At 44.9% G+C, this 17,649-nt stretch overlaps 1 protein-coding gene across 8 annotated transcripts in view; it reads right to left on the bottom strand.

Annotated features, from left to right (window-relative positions):
• The window catches only part of LOC120948292 (ion transport peptide), a 39,071-nt gene extending 24,485 nt beyond the window's left edge, over positions 1-14,586 (bottom strand). For 2 of the 8 annotated variants that reach the window (XR_005750940.2, XM_040364458.2), the window contains exon 1: positions 14,299-14,586. Coding sequence is in view for 1 of the 8 variants with exons in the window: in XM_040364458.2 (XP_040220392.1) it covers positions 14,299-14,313 (15 nt within the window). In the remaining 7 variants the exon portion in view is untranslated. Of the gene's footprint in view, positions 1-3,409; positions 4,646-6,040; positions 6,194-6,226; positions 6,364-6,390; positions 6,435-10,581; positions 12,028-14,298 lie in introns of those variants that run through there. The other 6 variants (XR_005750941.2, XR_005750947.2, XR_005750944.2 and 3 more) reach the window with 6 other exon arrangements.
• Between the last annotated feature and the right edge of the window lie 3,063 nt (positions 14,587-17,649).

The following is a 17,649-nucleotide window of genomic DNA, read 5'->3' as shown; positions in this document are numbered from 1 at the left end:
GGACGACTCCGATTTCGAAAGACTCAGGACTCAGGACGACTCCAGACGACTCTAGACGACTCCAGACGACTTCGGACGACTCCAACTACGAACGACTTCGGGCGACTCCGGATGACTCCAGACGACTCCGGACAACACCGGATGACTCCGATTTTCCCGAAGTCGGACTAACAATATCTGAAGACACATCGGAGTGGTGGGTGCGCTCCAGAGAGCACATCACTACACACTACCATTACTATCTACTACAAAGCATCATTACGCCTTACACATGTTCTTCTCTCGTTGCTTATCAGCGATGCGCCCTAATACCCAATTCAAACCGTAACTGTGTAATAAAAAACGGTCGCCCCAAAGAGTCAGAAATCTAGCGTAGAGCAACCTGTTACGGGAGTTGTTTTGCCTGCGGGCAACCCACCCCACCGAAAGCACACACTCACACACACGGCCGCATACACTCTGAAAATCTGGTGTAGACTTCGTGACGATCGCGCTAAAGATGGCAGCCGCCAATGAGTCTAACTCGTTCTCGGTGCGCAATCAACAAGTCGATGGGGTTAGATGACGGCTCTAGTTTGCCTACTGGGTAATTATCAGCCCTCCCGATCAGGGACCAACCAAGCCAGCCGCACACGTCAACACACACACACAGACCATCAAACGGGAAGATCGTGTACTGGACGCGCGGCAATATGCTTGTTGTGTCTTGTGTCTCAGCGTGTCTTGATTAATTTTCGTTTTGCTGCGTGTTTGGTTTTTTCACTTCTCTCTCTTTCTCTCCCTCTCTCTCTCTCCCTCTCTCTCTCTCTCTCTCAAATCTCCCTTAACGGCCTGCTAACTAATCGTTCTCCGCCGGTTTGACCGCTGGCCAATTCCTCCCCGTGCGCTCCTCCTGCGCTCGTCTTCTACGAAGCGATGCGGTGTTAATTGAAAAAGAATGTGTGTGCGGCCATTTCGTCGCTTGCCACAAGCGCGCGCCTCACAGCGGCCCCTTGGTGATGGTGGTGGACCCACCAGAACTGGTCCGCGTCCGTTTCAGTTCTCCATTTTCCGCGCACCGTTTTCCCTGCATAGCCTGCCTATATTCACCACCAACTGGAGCGCGTATGACGTAAACGGTGCGGATTGCAGTAATTTGAGCTCCAATACTACCCCGGCCTGCCCCGGTCGCGCATTAGTGCTGCTGTCAAAAAGACCGATCCTTGTTTCAGTGTTTTGCGTCGTTTTTTGCGAGGACACCACCATGCCGACGGCTCCTTCGACTTGGCACTCGTGTAGCTCGCCAAACCGACCGCCGTACACTTGCTGCAATAGGACGTGCCCCCTTTTTAAAACCGTGTGGCGCGCGCGAGCGCACTCACGCCCTCCCTTATCGGCGTGTGACATGCGGTAAACGGTGTGTGTGTGTGTGTGTTTTCCCGAACCATTCTTTCTGACCTTCCAAAGGCTCAGCGTCTGTCGCATCAAAAAGCACCGCAGGAAAGGTTTGCACGATGCTGGGGAAGAGAGACTGGGGTGGATTGGTGAGGCTGGTGCCGCTCGTTCGGTCTGTGCCGCCAGTTGCATCGCGCCTACCGAAACCGGTATATTCGGTATGTGTTTGGTGTCCACTTTCCGCCACCGCCATCTCCTCCCACAAGCATCATCAGCGTCATCATCGTCAGTTGACATCGTGCCGAGGGGCGCACGGGGTTTGGTGGACGATCTGATGATCATCATGCTCGTGGTGTGATCATCGACAGTTCGGGTGGTGCTGCACGCTGCTGCAGCTCGGTTAGGAGCTGCAGCGTCGTGCGGCTGTGTCTGTACGTTGTTTGATGAAAGTGGGCTCAGCGTGTTACGTCAGATCGACACGATTTGAGACGATCTGCCCCTTCGCCTACCCTCATCCCTTCCAAATGCGTACAACCCTCTCCCACCAAACGCTGTACGAAAGGGAGGCGAGTGGCGATTCGAGCAGTATTAGTGGCTAAACGATGTGAATGTGGCGAGCGAATCGGTCCACGAGAAGAGGAAATGATCCAACTAAGCCTGACAAAGTTCGCTCCCTGACAGACCGGGCAGCAGTGTACCAGAGAGATAGAGAGAGAGAGAGAGAGAGATAACGAAAGAAAAAGGGAGAGATTGAGAGATAGAGAGACGCGAGAAGGATGGTTTGCTGCGGCACGAAAGTAAAAGTAAAACATACACATTTAGTATCGGTCCTCAAGCTGGTCTCGCCCTAACCCCCTCCCTCCGGTTGGCCTGGCGCGCTGCTCGGAAGTATTATAGCACAATTTTCCGTCACATTCAAAGACCACTCCGGGGCCACCGTCGGGTTATTCGATAACCGTTTTTCTTGCGAGGCAAGTTCCGTTCCCTTCCCGTCACTTTTTCGACAGCCAACAGGGTGGAGAGATGGAGCCAACAGAAGAAGAAGAAAAAAAAACGACTTGCCAAGGGAGAATTGTTCCAAAGACAGTCGATGTAGCAGATACCATCAGTGACAATTGGTACACAGTTCACTGTCCTTTTGCAACGCCTCGCTGCTAGGACAACACTTCACATTGGTCCTTGTGTTTTGCGTCAACCACAAGAAAGATGTGATTGGATTTCTTTTCCAGCAATTACAAACAATTTGGTGACTTTCATAGAGCGAAAGTAGGAGCTGCAACGACTTCATCTACGATCCTGGTATGCGATTGAAGGAAAGGGCAATTTGTAGCCAACACGATAAAGCAGATAACGAATGGCAGGAAACATTCATGTGTATGGGTCGCAAAGTGTGTGTTTGTTTTGTCTGCATTTGCATTTCCTGTCCCGTAGCTCGATCGCGATTAAGATCTCTGTTACCGCGATCATACACGATCAAACATATACAACCACACACACACACACGCAAGTATCAAGCGGCTGCACTAATATCGTGATCGTGATCATTCATGCTGCTCCGTATCTCGTACCGCGTTCTCAATGGTGTATCTTTCTCGTTTTGCTCTTAATTTTTGACAAATGTTTCGTTTTGTTTTCATTTTACCGCCGACGTCCCCCCTGCTGGGCGCGGTTCCGTCCTCTTTGGTGGTTGAATTTCGAGCAGTTTTTGCCTTGCCATTCCCGCCCTGGCCCCACATAATTGCTCCTACCCCTTTTGCGTATTATGGTAGACTTTTCCCTTCATTTGTCTCCCCGACCCGGCAGGTATCTCTTGTAGCGAGATGCGAAATGCGTGCCACCGCGGTTGCTGCTTTTACCCGATTTTGTTTTATTTCGGTGTGTGTGCCAGTAAGTCAACCATTCGCCGCTTACTGTGCGGTTTCACACGAAGGGACGATTATGTGTCTCCCTGCTGATACCCCCTCCCCTCAAAGTCTAGCCAGTTTCGGGCGTTTGGTGAAGATGCAAGGAAAGACTCTCCGGATCTCAGGATTACCTTTTGCGCCTATCCTTTGCTCGCTCTATCTCTCGTGCGAGATAGTCGCGAGACTACGCCAACATACAACCACAGTTGTGCAGTTTCCGAGCACGGCCGCCGTCCACCGGCACTTTCCTCGGCGGTCACTGGCGGTTTGGGTGGAGGAAGGAACCTTCCTTCTTTTTTTTTTGGTTTGAAGACTCCTAGAATATTAGTCTCCTTGCGGTTGCAGATCGGCTCGAACGGCCGTCGCACATACACTGACACTCTGCACTCTGCCCTGCACACTTGCAAGTGGATCAATTGCCACGAATTATTGCCTTCGATCGCGCTTTCCTTTTACACTAACGCGCACCAACAGAGCGCCAACAATTCTGGGCGTTGTGGGTCGACTCCTTCGACTACGCGGCACAAGCACTGTATCATTAGACCGAAGTCATTAAACGGTTTGTTATGAAGGCAATATTGAACACCACCTCTGCACTTGGATCGCGTGTCCCCCTTACTTTGTTTGGCCGATCTTTGGCGATCGCAGCGGAGCGGTTAATTTTGTTTCCCTCCCGAACTGCTCCAAAAACCAAGTTCTGCCACAATATGAAGGCGATTATGGTGTGAACGGATGATAAATTTCCCCGCAAAATTTACTGCACGATTCTACACTTTACCGCGTGCCGATGGCGGGACCGTAGTAAATCCGTCTGCCTCAGAATGGAGAGCAAGCAAATGGTTTAAATTATTTATCCGCATGTATCACCGTCACTTGGTTTTGGTGACGATCTCCGCCAAAGATCGTGATCGAGGCGCAATTTTTACCACTCCAGATGGTTCACAACACCAAAACAAATGACAAGTAAAAAGACACACATTCACACACACACACACACACTTCCCACCACGCACAAGGCAACAACCAGCACCCAACTCTCGCCAAACGACTTCGGGATTCAATTTCGCTTTTGCGAACCAAACTTTTTGCTCTCTTTTTTCCCTTTTTTTCTTATTGCAGCCCCCACTGGCCGCCAATTGCCACTGTTTTCCTCGGTCGCACGGAAATAACGCACACGGGGTAAAGATCGGGTTAGCTGGGGAAGCAACTACAACAACGACAGCAACAACAAAAAGTACAACAGACGCACCACTCGGGTTTTTCTTAGCGTAGCTTGCGGTTTAAGGTACAACGGATTTCGCGATTCGCGAACTGGCACGCGCTTGCTGCAACCACGAGACGACACAGACGATTGCGCGTTTAATAACGTTTTCCGACGTTAGCGGGTATTTAAAGTACGCGCGGGCTTCAGGCGAATGCATGTTAGGCTATCCGGTGAGGAAGGTACGCTTTTTTAGGATGGAGGCAGATATTGGAAAATATTGGGCTAGTGTTGTTTTTTCTCTAGTGAAATATTAAGCAAATTTCATTTAGTTTGCTTGTTGAACAAATTGTATTCAGTATATAATTTTATAAACTCTTGTATTTTATCCATAGTATTGATCCTATGCTTATTTGAGTGTATCGAATATGCATACGCTAGCTGTTATTTTCTTGTAAATAAAAAGCATAGCTTTATATCGTATTTCAGTGTAAAAAAAAACAACTAAAAATACAACAATACTTTTATGCCAACCCAATATCTTTGCTCATGAGGGTGAGCACACACTGGCCAGAGCGACGGCAACAGTTAGTGCCATCCGAAGACATCCGAAGAGAGTTTGCTCTCGTGGCTTGTCAAATGGACGTCTGCACACTGGCCAACATGTATTCTCAAAATCTCACTCTTCAAGAAGGAATTCTGGGGCATATTGAATTCATAATATCAGCTATGGAACCATCTGAGCTTGAAGTAAATCAGCGTTATTTTTTTTTTAATTATTTGCGCTTCATAACTAAATGAGGAATAAATGTTCCCTCAGTTCCCCCAAAAATTTTTTCGATATAAAAGTACAAAATAATAATTAAAAAAAAACTTGTGTTTATATCATTCACAGCAAAACACAATAGAAATGACCCCGTAGACTCCTAATATCTGCAGAGAAACGCCCTTCATATTTTTCATATCTCATTTCACGAGCATTTCCAATGTTTTCATGTTTTATTTCACTCGCACATTCTCGTCCTCTCTGTGTACGGTATTTTCTCTCAGGAACATTGCTCGGAGAGAGAAAACCTATCGCTCATACATTTTAACCGATGTCTTCGGGTAGTTTGTTCCTTCTATTGTGACATTGGACTACTGTACAGAGTTTCAAAATTTTCCATACATCGGTAATGTTTTTGCACGGTAGTAATCATCAATTGCAGTTACAGTTGATCCGATGCCGTTGAAGATGTACAATTTTGTTGGATTTTTTGCAGTCCGCACTGCATTGTTGCAGTGAATAACAATTTGTGCGCAGTTTTATGGCATTGTTTTATGTGAATATCTTGTTGTTAAATTCATGACGAAAAATATGAACCTTAGCATCCAGAGTTGATAAATGACACCTTATTTTGGATGATAGAAATCTATAACCACAAACCTTGATCAATTTAATGGTTCAGCTGGTTAATGCTGGGTTATTCTTAATCAATATAGCTTCTAGGTATAAAAAAATACTCATCAAAAAGAATAAAATAAACCATACGCCTGTCTTTATACCACTTCACTTTCCTACCTTCCTCCGCACCTCACGCACGATGTATAATGGCCAACATAAAAAGTTGATCGCTCGGCGACATTTTCAGCACCATTCCGGTGGGTGAATTGGTGTACGATCGCATGAAATGCCCCGTCCCCAAACCGCAGCGCATCGTTACCAACAAAGTAATAGTAGTAGGCTGCCGTCATTCCAAATACACACCTAAACACACCTGTGCACGGTTTCGAGTAGAACAAAAAACACTTTTATCACTTCACTGCAGCAGTTCCACAGCGCAAATGGGCTGGCCCTTTGGATTCCTTTTGTTTCTGCAACAACAACAACAACAACAACCGATTCAGGGGTACTGTCAAAGCCAAACTAACCTGCTGCTGCTGCACTGTTACTTTGGCGGAACACTTTTGCCTCGTTTTGGGCTACCGCGCAGCGCGCTTTCAGACAAATGCATTTTCCCTCCGTTCGCGTCGAACGCATCATAATCACTTCGGGAAGAGAAGTAAAAGACATGCACGCACACACGAAAGCGAAACTGCGTTCCGATACAACTGACCCACACACATGCGCGTACCGATGCATCATGTGGTAGGAGAAATGCATTTCTCCCTCTCTCTCTAGCCCGCTGTATGCTTTCTTTTTGTTACCCGATCGCACCACCACAAGGTAAGTGCGGCCCGTGAGATGACAATGCACTTGCGCTGGTGTGTGTCTGTCTGTGTATGCTTTTGTACCTGCTGTGTGTGACTGGATTTGCAGTGCCGATGATGATGATGATGCCCATGATGATGATCGTGATGATGACGGTGCGCTCTACTGCATCGTTAAAAACAGTAGGGAAATGAATGCGCTGGATGAACCATTCAGCTGTTTCCCGAACGATCAAATGATCACTGGTTCAGCCGGTTCACGTCAAAATCGCTTGGGACAAGATGAATTCTTTTGTTTATTTATTGTTCCTTATTAATTTGTTTAACTCAGGAATCGTTTCAAATTTTGTATTTGTTATGGTGCTTCTAAGAAAGATCTAATTACTTATGACTGACTTATTTTCGGCACTCGAAAGAAATATCTTGAAGGTTTACATTCTAAATGCAAATACTAAGCTACTCTTGTATATGCAGTAAGCTGATAAACTTTACAAACATATATACAGTCTCTTACAACACACAAACAAATTAGGGAATGTTGTCTCGGAATCTTTGAGTGTGACTAATCAAAATGAATCTTTTCTTAAATTTGCAAGAATATAAAATATTTATTGCATACAGCAAAGGAGGAATGTTTTCTGGCACTTTTCAGATATAAAAAAGATAAAAAAAACAACCACATGCGTTAAAAGCTACGATTGATAGCAGATTTTTTTTTACAGTTTTATGGATTAACCTAAGGACTTGAGAACAATAATCAATAAAAGCTAGTTAATTTTATTAGTGGCTTAGGCAGGTTTAAACCTATTCCGGCTACTGCTTCAAGTTGGAAAAGATGTACAAAATAAAACAATGATAATGTGTTAATGTTGCCAGGGCATAACCGACCTGGCAAAAACACCAACCATGTTTGAGCTTTCGTCCATAGATGAGACTTGGGTCATGGATTAAAAAAAATTGTTATCTATATATTCAAAATGTGTTTAACGTTGTATGAGTGTGAGGACATGCGATATTGATTCTCAGCTGGCTACACTTGTAACACAGCTCATTAGAATTGCACAGGTTCTGTGAAGCAGTAATCAAGTGGTTTGAATGACAACTTGATCACTAGCCTACTCTGAATATCCTTTAGATTGCCCTCAAGGACAGAGTAAACGAGTGCGGTGATCACAGTGACATTTACAAGAAAATCTTTAGTGTCGCAACATAACAAGGGCTTATGCAATATCTCACTGCATTTGCTGAGTAAAAGTGGTCCTTAAACCTGGGCAAAATACCCAAATGTTTTACCCTAGACTTTAGTACTTTGGAACACTAAACTGTGAATCACCTGCAATGGATGAAGCGAAACGTCCAGGAAACTCCAGCTCATAGCAAATCCAACCACTGTAGACAGCAGTGGAAAAATCCAACCACCATACAGGGTTTCACACTTTATCTCAAGACCGCGGGACCCCTTCCCGAATCTGTCTTAGCCAAAGCCAAGACTGCGGTATGATGCTTGAAAACGTTGATGATACCTGAATTCATCGGATGCAATGCTGAATCTGCGGCACATTTCTCGAAACACACTGGTCCGCGCCGAGGACATGCGGTCGAATATTTTTTTACACGGATAACCCTTGTGTACATCAGTGTACTGAAAACAACCTATTATTTTTTTCGTGTTTTTACAAAAAAACATTATTTAAACAGTTCAAACTACTTTCTTGACACTTGTAAATATTTTAATTGCAGAAATATGCATTCACTCATTTTATTAAATTGTCTTTTTTGGTAAAAACACGAAAAGGATAATTGGGTGTTTCTCATACACTGATGTACACAAAGGTTATCCGTGTAAAAAAAATATTCGACCGCATGTCCTCGGCGCGGACCAGTGTGTTTCGAGAAATGTGCCGCAGATTCAGCATTGCATCCGATGAATTCAGGTATCATCAACGTTTTCAAGCATCATACCGCAGTCTTGGCTTTGGCTAAGACAGATTCGGGAAGGGGTCCCGCGGTCTTGAGATAAAGTGTGAAACCCTGTAAGACTGATAGGCGGGCTTTAACCTGTCACCTGCGCGGAACATTCCCCACCTCATGTGTCAATCGCGGTGGAATTGTACGGGCCAATTGCTTCCGACAGCAGCGGGCCGTGCGTAGCCTTCAAGCAGCTAGCTAAATGTAAAGCCCACGAAATAATGCACACCAATTCCATCATCCGTGCAGGGAATTGGTCGCCTTTGATCGCCATGTGGCCTTCTCAACTAGAACAATCTATCAGCTACTGTTTACATACATCCGAGCTAATTGTTGCTAATTATCTAACACTGCATTTGATGCAGTCTGATGCAATTACTCTGCCGTGCAGTGTAAGCCACCTGCCTCTAACGTTTTCCCGTGCCCCTTCCCTTGTTCTTCGCTTTTTCTTTCCGTCCGGTACGGCACGCATCGGCCAGTCACTTCAACGCCTGATCGCAACTGTGCACCGTGGGGTGTTGGGAAACATAATCGACAAACGATCACCTTCCATCGATTGCAATTGTAACACACCCCGCCAGGGGCTTGTCTTTTCCCTCTTCTCCTTCTACATTCTCCGCTCCTGCTCCCCCACTCCCCACGTTTGGGAGGGAAAGGCCTGCGACATCGCCAGTAGCTACGCGCTGCTGGTCTTCTAATTACCGCCCCAACCGGGATCGTATTGCCAGGCCTGCTGACACACTGCACAAACGTGCGTTCTTGACAGTGGATACAAAAATCAATTTCTCGTGCACACCGGTGTCTCCGGTCGACGTTGGGTTTGGTTTAGTAGTGAAGGCGGCATGCTATTTTTACCATTTCGACGGAAGAACGCGGATTGGACACTTGATCGTCTGGATCGATTTTCTCACGACGCTCCTAATCGGGGAGGGAAATGCACCTTGTTTGAAGGGAGTAGGAAGGAAATGATTCATAAGCAGCCGTACGACGATCGTGGCGGTATTGTTAGGAACGATGATGAAGCTAAAATGTAACAACTTATACCGGGTGGTGGTTATTAACGAGTTAAACTGATACCGTACAAATAGCGCTTATGGAACACGGCGTTGTTCGTGTTTTGCACAGTTCGCTTTTTTGCGTAGTTCCCCCACGCGCCTTTAGAAACAAACTGTTCCTTCTCGCGCACTTAAAAATAAAACTCTAGCTTTACTTAATGATTTCTTGTTCTTGGGGCGGTTCCGTGGTACAGTCTTCAACTCGTACGACGTATCAACATGCCCGTCCTGAGTTCTACTCTAGATTGGATCGTCCTCCCGTAGCAAGCACTGGCTATCCAGCAGCGTGGTATTTCATAATGTCTGGAAAGTCTGTATTAGTGTAGACCGACATGTCCGCGTAGGACGGCTACGCCACATAGAAGAAGAATCATTTCTTGTTGCATGTCAAATTGTTTTCATCTTTTTTAGAAGATAAATCCGAAAAAATAACAAGCAAGAAGGTTCATAGGCGACCTATGATAGGCTCATAGTTCAGGTTCAAAGAACACAGTTTACATAAAGATGTTGGCGTCTCCACGGTCTAATCTCCCATGGCGTTGTAACACGTGTTCGTAATGGTTCTTCCATTACCGCTTCTTGTGTATCGTAAAATTGATTTATTTTTAATTCAAACCTTCTTCAATTTTCACACATACAAACACATGCAAGGCGTCAATCTTACATTCAAGTGACTGAAGAAGGTAAGGGCGTCACAAGTCCTACCTTATCGATTGTCAATTGGTCGCATTCATATCGTAGAAACAGTTGCGCACACCACATGGGCGTAGACATTTCTAGAACACGTGTAAGTAGTTACCATAAGCAAGCGAACGATTCGCTTTACTTACTTCTTCCATGCAATCATGCAGCCCACATAACTGCCACGGCCAAATGCCAAAATACTTACTTTTAACATTGTACAGTAACAGTCTCCAATTCTCTAGGTGCTTTCAGCTCAGCAGTGCAGTTGTCAACGATCCGTTGCGATGCAGCCGATCGTCGTCGACGGACGAGAGTTCCGGGCACGGGTTTCTGTAGGTGTGTGTGTCGGTCGTATCGCTCGGTACCGTATGTATAGGTGCCGTCGGCCTTTGTCGGTGTGACACCCCGAAAAAAAGTGGCACAAATTATTAGCACAATTTCGTCCCGCAGCACACAGACCCCGCGGCAAGCGGGCGGCGGCACTACTAAGCTGCCGTACACTTGCGCGAGGGCACCGCTGCACACGTTCCGGCGCTAGTGTCGCGCAAGGGGCGATCGTTTTACGCACTGGCAAACAGTCGCAATACTTTTCCACCTTTTCCACGCCACCGAGCTGCTCTGCTCGGTTGTCAGATGAATCTTTGCGCGTCGGTCGAACAATCTGCAGCCGCGCACGCACCTGCATTCCATCACACGCCGGACCGAAGCCTATGGTTGGTTGGTTGGCTGTTTTGTCACACCTGCGAAGGACGCCAGAGTGCAGTGGTCCGACGGTTTTATGGCTCGATTGACCTCGGCACGTCACCACGGCACGACGCGCTCGGCTAGTTGCTGCCTGCAGTAGCGCTCGTGGAATCGTGGAATCGCATTCATGTTTTACAAAACACTGCTTCCCGGGCCACGGGCAGCTTTTCTTCCCTTGACGACCGGATGTGGGCTTCCATTTTCTTCCCTATCACACACTACTCTGCTGCTATCACTTTCGCTCTCTTTCACTCCTTGCTCGCGCTGCGACACCCGCTCGTTAGCTGTGTATCTTCTATCCCACTTAACCTGTGCCGCTGTCACTACCACTACCTCTCGGCGCCACAACAACCACCGCGAACGACCTACGCCCGTGAGTCTGGTACTCCAGAACCCTGCCAACGGATGATGTGACCGGATTCAGTACAATACTCAAATCTCCGCCTTGCTTGATTGGCCTACCATCACCACCCTTACCATCACCACCACCACCAGCCACCACCACTACCACTACTACTACTACCCCCACCACCAGCGGCAGCTGCTGTAGCAACACACTTCACACAAAATTCGTTGAACGACAAACAAAACACTTTTTCTGCCCCGTCGTGACAATTGTGCCAGCAGAAATGGGGAGAAATTATGCAGCTATGTTACTACACCCGTACCACCATTAAATGACACCCCACACAAACCTGGTCACACACTATTGTGAATCGATGTTAGACAGCTTCACCCTAGCACTGGTTTTCCAAATTTCTATCAGCCGCTTATATCCGACCGTATCGAGGGAAAGGTATTTGGCAAAACCCTTGAACGGTTTTGGGCGAGAAATCCAACAAAAAAAAAACCGTGTCGCTCTTGTTCAACTGATATCGTTGATCTGCGCTAGGCACACCATCACTGGGACCCTTCTCACGTAGGTCAGCAGAGGAGAGCTAAAACAGCGGTCTCACATAATGGATACGTGCAGCTCAGGAACGGGGCCTTCCGACGGTATGTCTGCCTTGCCCCGTGTATTAATGGATATGATCACCAACACAACCGCAGCAGTTCCGTCGCTTCATTGGGTAATTGAATTAAGTGTAGCGAAACGGTGCAGCACGCGTGTAACGCTGGGGCAGTGTATGTGTTCCCTGTTTAGCATTACTATCGCCGGCTTCCCCTTTTTAGTACCATTTAGTACAGTGAGTTCTAAAATGTATTGTGCCGAAACAAAGGTAGGAGTTTTTGTTTGAAATATCACATTCGAAGTGTTAAATTAGAAATGGAAGATAACAACTTTTAATAATCATTAGTTATAAATAAAAGATTAAGCAATTCACTACACTGCAAAACAATGTAAAATGATTTTGATTGCTTTCATAGATTCGTGTTCGCTAGACTATCTAGGACTGCATCAGATCATCTTGCATCATGGTTTACGAAAACTTTCGTAGGTGCATCAATAAGCATGGTTTCGCTTTAAATTAAATTTGATCACACAACCTACAGTGTGTAAGGTTGAAGACTTGCTACGCTACTGTTTCATAATTACCTACATTGATCGCTATTGTTAGTTATGATGAGTGTAGTTCGATGGTTGTTATAAATGTAACCGTAATCACGACAAGACAACTGTTGATTACGCAGAAACTAAAGGGTTTTTGCTTCAATGATCACCGTCTGATAAACTCCTTCTTATTAATCACACTGACTATTCCGCTTTAGTGTACAGCGTATTAATTAGTCATTCGCCAAGCGTTCTGATGGAAACTATTATTCATTCACTCCGCTACGGCTGTCCTACCGGGATTATCCTGTTATAACACTGTCGCTACAGCCCGCACACACCCATTCTCACTTCCAATTTCCTCCGTTGCTTCCGTTGCGTAAACGTGTTTCTCTCTACCTCGTATTTAATAGATCTGCGCGACCCGTTGTCGAGCGCTAGCAAAGAAACTGTACCGCAAATTCTTTAATCCATGCCTTTACAAAACGTCTTATCGACTAGCCGGGGTACTCGCTCCCGTACCTCTGTTAGTCTACGTCTTTGTTGCGGGTTACAGCGGCCCGTCAATCCGTCATTCAACTGGAAAATGGTTTTACCGCGTGCGAATCGTTTCCGTAGAATATGAATTGAAAAATAACATAAGCGCAACAGGTTGTAGTACGGGCGACAGCCAACGAACCAGCCCGGGGACAATAGGAATCTTACCGCTGTCACTAGCAAACTCGTAGCGGATTGTGCACGCAATGTTCTATGTTAGATTGTTTTTTTTTTCTTCTTCTATTAATCGCACCCGCAACGTTTCACAGGAAGTGAAAATTTTCCATTACATTTATTAGCATTCGATTAGGTGGAAAACAACGAGGAAATCATTGGAGAACAAGATGGGTGACTGTGGTGTGACATTGATACATTAGGGATACAAGTGTTAGCAGTGCCAATTAGTTGTTCAACATGAAAGAATTAGGAATATAGGAATATCTATCATTGTTGACTGAATCTAATGAACGATAATAAAAATGTATGCGTACAATTATAGATCTTTTTTGATCGTTTAATAGGTTGTTACAACATTATATAATTTTAAACAAAATTCCAAAACTTAATCTTCTGAAAACTTCTCTTTTCTTCTTTACTTTGTATTATTAAATTTTTATGAACTGGAAAAAGTTCAAATTATTCACAAAGTCAATAGACATGAACTAATTATGATGCAACATAATTAAAAACTACATGATGTAATTTCGATGAAATGATTGAGTTTATAAGAAAAGCAAAATGATATTAGTCCTTTAGGCTTTTTCGTGTTCTGACTTTTCTCCAAAATTTATCAAACCTCTTAAACTAATTTCAGAATAAAAAAACAGTTCTAATTGACGAACTCAGATCTCGATTTGTATAATCAGCGAACGCTCTGCACTTGACTTTTCACTCGTATCAATCGACTATAATTATGCAAAGCAAGGCACCATAAACCTGGCAGGTGCAGATCATGCGATACGGAAAATGATCGTACGATCATACCCCACGCTACTTGAACGCACATGCGCACTGAGTAGTTTCCAGCGATTAATTACACCATAATGACGCTAACAAATTGCCATTGCATTCACACAAGATCGTGTCACGGTAGCGTATCGGAAATGAGTTATCACGTGATTGATCGCGTTTGAAAATGATATTGTTTACCTTGATACTATCCATGCGCTGCACAGGGGCGCCGTTGAAATCCAAGCTCAAGCGTAGCGTTTCCTTCGTACCGAGCCGAAGATCTCCCCGTTACTGGATGCACTGGTTGAGTCGGCTACTCACGTTGCACACTGCTTTAAATTGCACTTTGAATCACTACACCGGTTCGATTCTCAACTGATTTCCTCCAAACCCGAGTGAGTTTGTTTTAGATATCGGAAAGTGATTCGGTTTAGGAAACGGAACGATTTGACTACCGCCCGCCACAAATCGCCAAAGAAGAACGCTTCGGAAGATCGAAACACTGTTACTACTGTTAGGACCAACAGTGAAATACTTGGCGGAGGCAAAATTGTTTTCTCATTTATATATAGAGGATAACGGCTTGGCGCTTCCACCGCGCACTACACGCAACACACCGAACCCGAGAGCAAGCATGGGCCAATAGCAACAGCAACAGCAACAACAAAAAACCCGAAGATAACACACACAATCCTCCCAGCATCCCTCAATTGGCCGAAAGTCCTCCCGCAACCATCCAATGCCCAGGCGGCGAAAAGAAGACGCCCGTCGCGTGGTTTGATTGAGCAGGAAAGAGAACCATCGATTCAGATCGTTGAGTGCTTTCGCATCGACTGATAGTGGGACTGCCGGCTGGTAGTGCGAAAGAGTCGGCAGCCTGTACGAGAGAACGGGAAACAAAAAGGCCACGAAAGCTTCGGTGAGCAAAAAGAAGCGATGTGTTAGTAGATTTTGCGCACAGCCGATGACGCTGACGCGCGCGGCGCGAGAAGCACAGTTGCAAAAAGGAAATGAAAGCTTTTTAGCAGGCGTTGGATTTTCTACCGAGCCACGTGAGTGAGCTTATGCTACGTTTACTAATTTTAATGATTGTAGTACTTCGGACATCGGTAGTATCACTATACACTTTATAGAAAGTGTGTACTTTTACTTCAACTTCATGTTTCTTTATTACAGAAACAAAAACTTCTACTAATTAAATGTTTACATAGGCATGTTTTAGTATCAAGCTAAATCTCATGTTTAAGATTAAATGCAACTTGCAAGGAATTTAAACGACACGGCACCGTAAGTGACTACCAATACGAATGGTGCTGACATTAAGTTAGGTCTGGGATTTTGCAGCAATGTAAGACATTGGGAATTTCATTTACTTTTTCATGATTTAGTTATTTATTAATTTATTCATTTATTTATTTATGTGATCTTAGCGTACAGGATGAGGAGAGTACACAATAAAATTTTCTTTTTTAAAGTTATGAATGCTACACAAAATAAATATAAGTCAACTTAATCACATTTACGATGCCTCAAGCACACATGTGCCACATTAACCAACGTTTCTTTAACGAATCGGCTCTTGTTAAGTGGCTTTTGTGTAATAATGCTTCATAAAAGCAGTGGACGTAGCGCTCGTTCAGCAGTAAACCATCAAAATACTACATAAAATTGCCTCATTATATCTTTTTATAGTGATACGGGTAATAGCACAACTAAGTTCGGCTTCTATTTTAAATTTTCTTTAAAATAAAAATCTTCATTGAGGTAACATTTTGAAGGCATAATAATCATTAACTTTTTGTGTGCTTACGGGATAAAAATGACATGTGCCGCTATTCGATCCACAACGGTGGGACACAAATCATTTTTTATGCTGATTTTTAAATGCCGTTAAAACAATTTAAAACATTGTCTACAGGTTACTGATGTTATTTTTAATTTTTGTCTGTTACGCTATCACACAAAGATCATAAGCAAGTACTACTGATGTTTGTGCTATATAATGTACATGCGAACTATCAAATAAATCATTCCACAATCCACGTGGGATTTTTATTTTTAAGCAAAGCTATTCTTATCTATTGCAAACATCTAAACCTTCATACAACGTAGCTAGATAGTTCATTCGTGCTTATTTTTATTCGATAGACAATAAATGGTTCATCTTGTTTGCGAGCATTTTGAAACCTCAGTGCGCTCAGTGGTAAACGAAATTGTCCATGTGCGGTAAAGAAAAAACAAATTTCTTCACGTCCTGAAAAGTGCTACTTATGTTCAGTGCTACTCCCATTCATCACGAGACTACCACTGCGAAGTGTCCCACTGTTATTGGGACACATGCGCCACAACTCATCCTTGCCGTCCTTCTCCTCATCCCAGGCACGAGGCAATAGCATCGTTGCCGACCGAGTGCTTGTAATTTAAGTTTAATTTTATACATTTTCCAGTATTTCCAGCGAACACCACTTCCCACTGGTCGCCCGACTACACCCACTGCTAGAGGATGTCGCGTGTGTTCGTGTATTTGTGGCCATAGAATTAGAAATGGCACGAGCGGATGTCCCGTGTCTATTTTATTCTAATAACATATATGATAGCGCTACACTGTCGCACAGACGCAACGGAGCATAAAGTGAGAGAGTAATCGTGCGTGCGGTAGGACACCAAGCAATACGTAGAAAATTATAGTTTTATAACCTCTGTGATCAACTCGGTGTGTCCTTGCGTTCGCCCCCGGTGCTCTGCCGTAAGTCAAAGGATGCGCTAAAATAGCTCCCGAAGTGGACGGAGTGGACCGGAGCGCGTTTGCAACAGTGTGGCCTTCGTTTCTTTGCTGCGGGGTACTGAACGCGTTCCCGCACAGTGCGTACTATCAAGGATACAATTTATGGGCAGCTAACCCGCTGGCTTACGTTTTTCCAATTAAACTTAACTGTACGGTCTGCGTTTTCCCCCTCGCTCAGCCACCACTGACGTCAGCACTCAGGGTTTCAGCGTTGTTTGTGCTTGTATCCTCCGAACGCCCTCTTAAGACGTAGCCTGCCGATAGCACTGTTTTTGGCTAAAAAATTGCCAACAGTTGAGGCTGTTATAAAAAAGTGTTGTTATCCTGTGTCCATGAATCAGGTCTGTTAAGCGAGGCTGGCGAGACCTTTCCACGCTTACCTTTCATTTGGTTCGGTGCCGCCGCAAAGTCTGTGAAATGTTTGGCAGGAATTTTAATCACTCCGCGCAGTGGTTATGTGCTCGTTTTGTGTGTGTGTGTGTGTTGCTTTTTTCACGATCAGCGTAACATTTGCTGCCACGTGAGCGTGTGGATGAACATTTTATGACTCATAAACAGCAATCAACTATCTGGCATATCTTCCCCAATTAAGTTTGGGGGGAAAAATCGTTCAGCTCGTCGGTGTCGTGATCAGCGCTAAGGTGGTGGGCAGAGCGTGTCGTCGTTTAGCCGGGTTTAGCCGTGTGCTAAAGTTCCCCAGTAAATCGGTGCTATCATTGATAAAACGAAACATCTCCTCTCCCTCCAGTCCACCACCATTCATT

This window comes from Anopheles coluzzii, chromosome 2 (genome assembly GCF_943734685.1).
Source record: "Anopheles coluzzii chromosome 2, AcolN3, whole genome shotgun sequence".
Lineage (NCBI taxonomy): Eukaryota > Metazoa > Arthropoda > Insecta > Diptera > Culicidae > Anopheles > Anopheles coluzzii.
The sequence above is the reverse complement of the archived record's forward strand: the minus strand, read 5'-3'. Positions and strand labels throughout refer to the sequence as shown.